The 8725-nt window shown below is 38.2% G+C and overlaps 1 protein-coding gene across 1 annotated transcript in view; it reads left to right on the top strand.

The window, feature by feature from the left end:
• The first annotated feature begins 1738 nt into the window (after positions 1-1738).
• The window catches only part of LOC117953205 (cholecystokinin receptor), an 18074-nt gene continuing 11087 nt past the window's right edge, over positions 1739-8725 (top strand). The window contains exon 1 of the mRNA XM_034886032.1: positions 1739-2178. Coding sequence (XP_034741923.1) covers positions 2007-2178 — 172 coding nt within the window. The 5' untranslated portion in view covers positions 1739-2006. The remainder of the gene's footprint in view (positions 2179-8725) is intronic.

The following is an 8725-nucleotide window of genomic DNA, read 5'->3' as shown; positions in this document are numbered from 1 at the left end:
TTTTCCCCAATAAACCCCTGTTGCCTTCCTACCTGGTACACTGCGTTTGGGTCCTCCTTCCGCCCCCACCACAACATTATAGAGTCTTTTTTCCATGTCCACTGAAGTTTCTCAGCTTGCACTCTGAACACAGCCAGGCTACTTTTACTTTTATACTTTAAGTACATTTCCAAGCCTGTACTTTGTTACTTTTTATTGAGTAAAGGAGTTAAATCAGTACTTCTACTTTTACCAGAGTATTTTTTTAAATAAGTATCTGTACTTCTACTTGAGTACAGGAAGTGAATACTTTTGCCATCTCTGGTCATAACTAAACATCAGACATATGAACCTGTTATAAATCTAATGTTCGGAACATCAGGACGACAGTATAGTTCATAGCCTTTCAAAACACATACCTGTATTGACCATTACATATAAAGTAATTAGTTGAGAAATGTGGTCATGGTTATAAGAAACCGTTGCCTTGACTGTTGAAATAGATCTCACAAAGAGTATCCATAAAATGTTTCAGAGAAAGCAAATGATGCATGGTGAAAACTCAGAGCAAGGAATAACCATAACAAATATTTTAATATTGTCTTCTTCTTCTTCTGCTCAAGAAGAAGATTTTAATATCACAGAATTAAATTAATTTCTTCAAGAGGAGGGGTTAATGGGATAACAATGATGATTTAGATTATGATAAGCAATATATAATGAGACTGTGACTCTAACTACTACATTAATGCTGTTGCAAATTAGGAATGTAAGAAGTAGGCCTATTTACATATTATGCAATACCCTTTTCAACATAGAGCTCTGTAATGTTACATGTTGATCTTTCACCCAAAAGTCAGGAAGTGCAGTTGCACACCACGTGGGGGCAGCGGTGTGCATATAAAACCACCACACTAGGTCATCCATCCAGCCAGAGCCATTAGCTATTTCCACATACTAAGGTGAGGCTGGAGCCAACACCAGCTGAAATGAAAAAGGAGGCTACACAATGAACAGGTCGCCAGTCTGACACATGAAGACAGACATTTACATTCACAGCTACGGGCAATTAAAAGTCGACAATTATCTTAACCTGCACAGTGCCCGGACAAAGTGTGTCACACTTTTTTCTCTTTATCTCCCCAATCTCATTAATTTAAATTGCAGTTTTACAAAAGCTCCAAGGCTATTTTATCACTCTAAAATTGCAGAGGTCAATCTTAAGGCCCGTAACTATTTAAGTATGACAAGATATTATCTTATTATCCTATCTGGACTCGGATGATTTATGGCAGATAGTGGTGGGGTTGTCACTCAAAAAACCCAAGGCCACAACTTGTTATTTGTTTACCCAGTGTTCCTGCACATACTGCTTTCAGCTATTTACTCTAAGCCAAATGCTATCTGAATCAAGAAATTAATTAATTGTCATTGTGAAGGATTTCCTAATATTGTTTCAACCAACAATTTTAATGTTTTTCACCCAGGTAAGAGCTATGAATCTATTCAGTTAACGCGTTATCGCTCTTTTTTAATGAGAAAAACAAAACTTCTTCATTCATAATTGGGTGTCAGTAAATCTCTGACATAGGATACCTGCATTGAAGTATTTTTAAATTAACAAATTAACACTGATGACGAGTGTTCACAAACTGACCAATGGCCGTTTGGTTCCATGCACACGCGCGCACACACACACACAAACATACACACACACACACACACGTGCGCTCCATGCGGTTTGCTTGGCAAAGCCGCGCTCCTTCTCTCTCCTGCTGCGCACCGATCCTTGATTGACGCGTGTAATGCCAAGTGAGACACATATACAGCAAAGGTAAAAAAAATATAAACGAAAAAGAAGTCAACGAGAGTTTTTTTGTTTGTTCTAGAGGTTGGAAAGCGACGACTTGGCTCGGTCTGAAGTAAGGACTATGGATGCCGAGTGTATGTGTTTTACTTTAGAGGCTCAGAAGAAAATTAACTAACCGTCTAAGTCGAACTTTGTGTAACCTCAGAGACAACATTAAATGAAAAAAAACATGGATCTCCTTGTACGAAATGAGACATTTACATCCTCTGAGTGCGTCGGATCGCAGAGTGATGCAGTGCAGAACGGAGCCGGTAATGGGAGCGAGACATCAAACATCACCTGCGGCAACGTTTCCACACTGTCCATACCTCTGCTTGTGAGGCACAAAGGTGAGCAGATACACAGATTACTCAACATTATCACCTGGAGGTTAATTAAGAAGGGCAGCTATGACCATGCTGTCTTTATGCTACGGAAAGTCCTATATTGAACTGACTTAAATACTTGCCTCCAGCCTCTAGCTGGGTATCACAAAGAGGCACGCTGCAAGAAAATGAATTGCAGCTTTCCTTTAAAATACCCTCAGCTTAAGGTTAGGTTGTTAATGATGATTTATTTATGTGTTGGGTTAGAAATGCAGATGCATTCTGAATTGAAAAGACAAAATGACTTCATTGTGTGTATTCATAATTAAAAATGCAACTTTAAAAAGTAATAGTTCACTTAACATTATGAATGAAGAGCAGTATGGGTGTTATTAATTCCCTGGGATATAATATTATAATGTGCCAGACTCTATAGTATTTGTCAAAGTAAAGCTATATTGTAAGGTTATATTTTGCTTGAGTAAATTGATGGAAATGAGATATGATAATAAAGATAAAGATAAGCCTTTGTTGATCCCCAGAGCGGACATCCATGTGTATACAGTGACTTATCAGAAAGAGAGAGACAGAGAGAGAGAGAGAGAGAGAGAGAGAGAGAGAGAGAGAGAGAGAGAGAGAGAGGGAGGGAGAGGGTAAGAGAATCAAATCAAGGCTAAACAGGGATTTATTTTTTTGTAAAGTTACGTTTCATATCTGAACTGTGCCACATGGCCATACTGCTTCTTCCTGCTGTTTTTATGTGCTAATATTTTATACACAGTATAATATTAACCAGGACTATAGTATTTGAGCCCCGAGAAGTTTTTCTGTTGTCTCGGCCACATCTTGGACTTGCCAGATATTCTCCTTCAAAACAAAACCATTAATAAAGTGCTAGAACAGAGTGTCATATGTCTTAATCATCAGGCGTCAATCACTTTCATTATGGCCACAGACAGAATGTCACCGAGCATCTTTTACAATGGATCCTTCAGGACAAGTAATATGTTCAAGAATGCAAACATTTCCATTTTGACACCTGTCTATTGTTATTTGTTACATTTTCCATCAACAGTCCAGAATGTTCTTTGTTCACCAAAATAAAAAGACTCAACATCTAAAATGTAACATTACACTTCATCCTGATGTTACTTAAGGGAAATTATTATGCTTAGAGTACATAACATGGCCTCCTACAGTCTTATACTCTGTACTTGCTTTTTGATTATTGCAAATAATAAAGCAAACTTATCATTTTAAAATAGACGATATACCACACCTCACATCGCATTTATTATGAACAGGTTAGTAAGTGGTCTTAAAGAGAATTCGAAAGTCTCATTTGGACTCGGTCTTGACTTGGACTCCAACCTCTTTGGACTTGGTTATGACTAATCTTGGTCTTGGCCCTGATATAAACATTTCCAAGCTTTTTTGTTCAAATTGAGATTACAAAGATGTGTCTGCCTGCTATGTTGTACATATTGTAAAACCCTCTGAGGCAAATGGATGGTTTGGGACTATATTAATGAAACTGACTTCACTTGAGTTTGTGAACAAAAAAGAACAATGTGTGTCATCACTCTTGCAATTTCCTCTCATTGCTCTCTCCCCCTGCTGTTTTTTCAATTAACATTTGGTATTTTCATCCCTTACGGCTTACGGCATGTGTTGATGAGGTGTGTGCTTTGGCCACATGTTTGTAGAAGCCACTGCAGAGATTGTGTTAACCGGTCAACATAAGTGAGAGATACAGTTTCAATTCTATACATGCTAGTGATGTGTAATCTTGAGCACCCGCTTAGGACACCTGTGACAAGTATATATCAAGACCGCCTTATCATGTGTCTGGTAAGAAGTGCAGCAGCATAGTTTAGTTGGAGCTGAATCCTTTTTATATATGTTGCCTGCACTATTAAGTTATTTTACGCACATGCTGTCACCATCATTTCTCAATACTTCACTCCAGAGTTTTTCTTACTTCTTTACCATGTTACACCATTTGTCTGTCCATCAATTTGACATTCTGTGTTAATGAAGAGAGGTGATGTCTGATGGTGACACAGAGTTGTGTCACCATCAGATTTCGGTAGCATGCTTTTTGCTGCAGACCAGTGATCTAAAAGCATGTGCGCCATGGACCATATAAATATACTGTATATATATATATATATATACTATACACATATATAGATCTATACATATATACTGTATATATATATATATATATATATATATATATATATATATATATATATATATATATATATATATATTGTTATGGTTAGGGAATGATCGTTGCTGTGCTGTCTGTAAGCAACAAATGTTGCCCTGTTCGTGTGATTTTCACCATGGATACTTGCATCCACCCCTGACACCGCCACCAGACGGGAGCAAACACATCTCAAAGCAAGGAAAATCCTTGTCTCCCATTGGGAGGATTCGTCACTCATCAGACAACACATTTAAAAATGTTTTTACATTGTATGCAGCTCATGTGTTATTTTTGATTTGGAAGCAAAACCTGCAGACTCTCAAGTTCGTCATGTCACACGGTTTGACACGGCCCTGTAGACTTGAAATTAATTATGTTGGCTTTAAAGGAAGCCTGTCACACCTTGTTTACTGCACAAGACAGGTTTTTATAGAATCAATCCCAGTGTTTATAAGTAAGTTATCAAGGATACTGGCTGATTACAGTGCAATTCTTCATAACAGTGGGAGGGGGTTATTACTTTGGGATTGATGATGACTGCAATAGGAGGGGTTATCAATCACTGCCAGCCTGGAAAAAAACACCATTTTCAATTCCTGAACACAAAGTAGTTATCCCACACAAAAGGATCTTAGACAAAAAAATCTTTTCATTTCCCTCTTCACTCCCACCACTTCTTTCAGAGCTGCTTTTCTCCTGTTTGTGCACATTTCACAATCTACATCGCTCACACACCCTCTCATCTCACTGCCTGTTGTGAGTTGAGGTGTTTAATACATGCCTGCACAGTGCGCCAAGCAACCAACGCGTTCTGTCGCCAGACCACCGTGACCAGGGACGCTGAGGCTTGTTTGTTGTTGTCTGTCAGTCAACAGAAAGTGGTTTCGTTCAGTGCCTTCATTTACTGTTCTGGGGTGCAGTTGGCTTAGTGATAGGCTTAGATGACATTTACTATGCTGGCTTAGCTACTAGCTGTGACATTTACCAATATCTCGGTCTCACAAGAGCATAGCCAGCTTTTCCCTCATTGGTGCAGTGACACGACGGCCAACTGGGATAGAAAGGAAATGCTGCATTTATATTAGACAGAGTGGGGGGTAGGGGGAGTAATTCATTCTCAATATAATGTCTGACATAGGAATGAGAGAAACAGATGAAACCTTAAATATTCACTACAAACCCCATTATTAATGTATCTACTATTTCACTGCATATAATAATAATCTTTGCCACTGCAGTTCACTTTCCCCAATTATGGTAATGATATTGTTAGCAGCAAATTGGCTCACCTATCTTTCACATCCAATACTTTAATTGCTGGTAAAATAACAGCAGTGGTGTGTTCAAATCAAGGTTACACAAGATATGGGAAAGTTTTAATAAGGGGCAATTGCACAACTTGACTAAACTGTGTGTAACATGCATGGACATACGGGTATCCAATATAGCAGACATGCTGTGTGTATGTGATGCAACCAAATAGGGACACATTACTGAGATAGTAGGTGCAGGGAAAGCACTCTAATAAGATGTAAATGGCAGATAATTAGTCAAAGTCGTATTTTCTGACGTGTCATGATTTTTTTCAGATGGTTGCAAGGAGCAAACCTCTGGAAGTAACAAAAAAGTATTTTTTCCCGCAACCAGCTCACAGTGTCTTTAGTCTGTAAATAGAGAGCAGACTGTGTGCCAGAGCCGATGGTCAGACACGGCTTGTGGGCACTGCATACACACTCATTAAACCAGCTCCCCACACCTCTAGTGCTACAGGCTTCCCTTCTGTCATTTGGCTCCATCTAAAAATGAGTTCTCCAAATAATTGGTGGGGCTGAGCGCAAACTAAACAATGCTAAATAATAGTGTTGGTTTATGTAATGATTTTAATTTTAATTAAAAAAAAAAAATTCTGTGGTTTCGCAGATCAGCTACTGATATCATGAACGTCGCTGTTTAACAACTTTATCTGTAAATTTTGAGTTCAACGTAAGATCCATCCGCCTCCAGACAAAAGAATCAAATTAACCAACAATAGACGTATGCTGTCAAATTAGTGTTTTGTGTGTCACAGTATTTAACCAATTCTGTGAGCATAGAAAGAACAACTGTAGCCTAAATGTGAAATCTGTTATATCCAATATATTTCCGTCATGAAAGGGCATGCATTATCCTTTATTTGGCTGGTTTATATAGAAAACGGTTCAGTTTGTTGAAGCAAGTGGTATACTGACTTTAAAATTGACAAGTACTAAATTATTAACATGTCTGCAGCTATGCTAGCGGCTCTGTGAGACTGCTGCATACTTTGAGCTAAATGCTAAAGTCAGCATGCTAACATGCTCAAATGCTCATGATAATGTCAACATGCTGATATTTAGCAAGAATAATATTTCACGTGTTTACCATCTTATTATTAGCATAATACCATTCACACTTAAAACACAAAGTAACCTACAGCTAAGGCTGATGGGAATGACATTTTCGCCGATATTTATTCTTAAACTAAAGTAGCCTATGGACAAGGTTTAAAATTGACCTCATGGTGCATCAGTTTTCTATTAGCCTACAACTTTGCAGTGTAAGGCAAGTTACTTTTAAAAAGTAATTAGTTACAGTTACTAGTTACTTTTTCCAAAAAGTAACAACATTTGATACTCAGGTACAAATGTTAAAAGTAACTAGTTACTTCAGACAGTGACTAATGCAATACTTTCAAGTACATTTTCAAATGCTCAAATTTGACCCCACCCAATATATTTATTGATTATATTTTGAGCGCAGCTAGAGCATTGGTGAGCAAAGTGATTAATATAAACACTTCCGTTCTACCTGCATTAACAGGAGCAGTAATTGGAAATGCTGGCTTGAAGGAACTGGTAAATATGCTGAGGAAATTATCAGTGTTTCCATCACAGGCAGCAAGCACACAGGAAAGCTAATTGGCTTTGATTAGAGAGAAGGAGAGAGAGAGAGAAAGAGAGAGAGAGAGAGAGAGAGAGAAACTAAGAGACATATGTGTACAAAATTAAACACTTTTAGCTGCTGCCATTTGCAAGCCTGTTGTGGCTTTTAAACCCTGATGTTATGTCAGCAGAACAGTACCCACCGTATTAGAGGTTATTGCTTTTTATTTGCATAGGGGTGTGTGACACAGATGGTGAGGCTGCATGTCATTAGATTGGAAGACTAAAAGTGTGTGTGTTTCTGAGAGAGTGAGAGAGAGAGAGAGAGATGAGAGTGAGAGGAAGACAGACTGAGCCCTAATCCGCCGCTAAGCCTGCAAGTTCAACAAAAACCTTTCAGAATGGCTGGGTGAAAGCAAGAACATCATGTCAATTAAATGACATGCTGCCATCCTACTTTCATTTTTGAACCAGATTTCTGCCCATGTAGATTTGGAGAAGCCAGGCCTGGTTTTTGATAGACCTCTCTAGCTTCACGAGAGCTCTTATGCTGCATTGGTTTGATTTTTGAACTCAACGCTTTGCTTATGTGCCCCTGCCAGCTGTGCACAGTTCATGTATTTACATCTCAAATGGAGTACTGTTATTCAATATGAGTAATAATCAATATCAATAGGATTCCTTTAAACAGACGTGTCACAGGCCAAGGGAAATATGAATATTATGTTATGTGTGTGTATTGATTATATATTTGTAATGTTCAGGGTCAGTGAGGTGAAGTGGTGGAAATGCGTTTACTTACTGTAAGTACTTACAAATTTGAGGTACTTTACTTGAGTCGATTCTTTTCATGCCACTTCTACTCTGCTACATTTCAGAGAGAAATGTCGTACTTTTTACTCTACTACATTCATTTGACAGTTTTAGTTTCTAGTAACTTTACAAATTAGGATTTCGCACAAAAACACATGCAGTTTATAAAATCTGTTTTATTATAAATTAAACCAAACCAAACAATGAAACGGCCTACAGATCCAGCTGAAATGGTTAGACTATTAATTATTACTATTTTAGTTGAGTGACAGAACTGTTTGGATTGTTTCTAGTTTCCAAAATGTGAGGGGTTTTCAGCATTGAGTACTTTTACTTATAATACTTTAAATAGATTTTTCGGATCATACTTCAATACAGGACTTTTACTTGCAACAGTATTTTTACAGTGTGGTACCTACTTTTACTTAAGTAAAGGGTCTGAATACTTCTTCCATTACTGGTGAGGTGTGATCCTCAAAGAGCAACCCTGAGGGTACTGATCCGATAAACATTCTCACTCCCATCTCGTGAAATACGGACTCTGGGTCAGGTGCCTTGGTCGTCTCCTTTATGGCGGTTTTCCACTGCGTGGTATCTACTCGACTCGCCTCGGGTCTACTCGCTTTTTTTGGTTTTCCATTAC

This window comes from Etheostoma cragini, chromosome 11 (genome assembly GCF_013103735.1).
Source record: "Etheostoma cragini isolate CJK2018 chromosome 11, CSU_Ecrag_1.0, whole genome shotgun sequence".
NCBI classification, from domain to species: domain Eukaryota; kingdom Metazoa; phylum Chordata; class Actinopteri; order Perciformes; family Percidae; genus Etheostoma; species Etheostoma cragini.
Note: the sequence above shows the minus strand (reverse complement) of the source record. Positions and strands in the feature narration are given on the sequence as shown.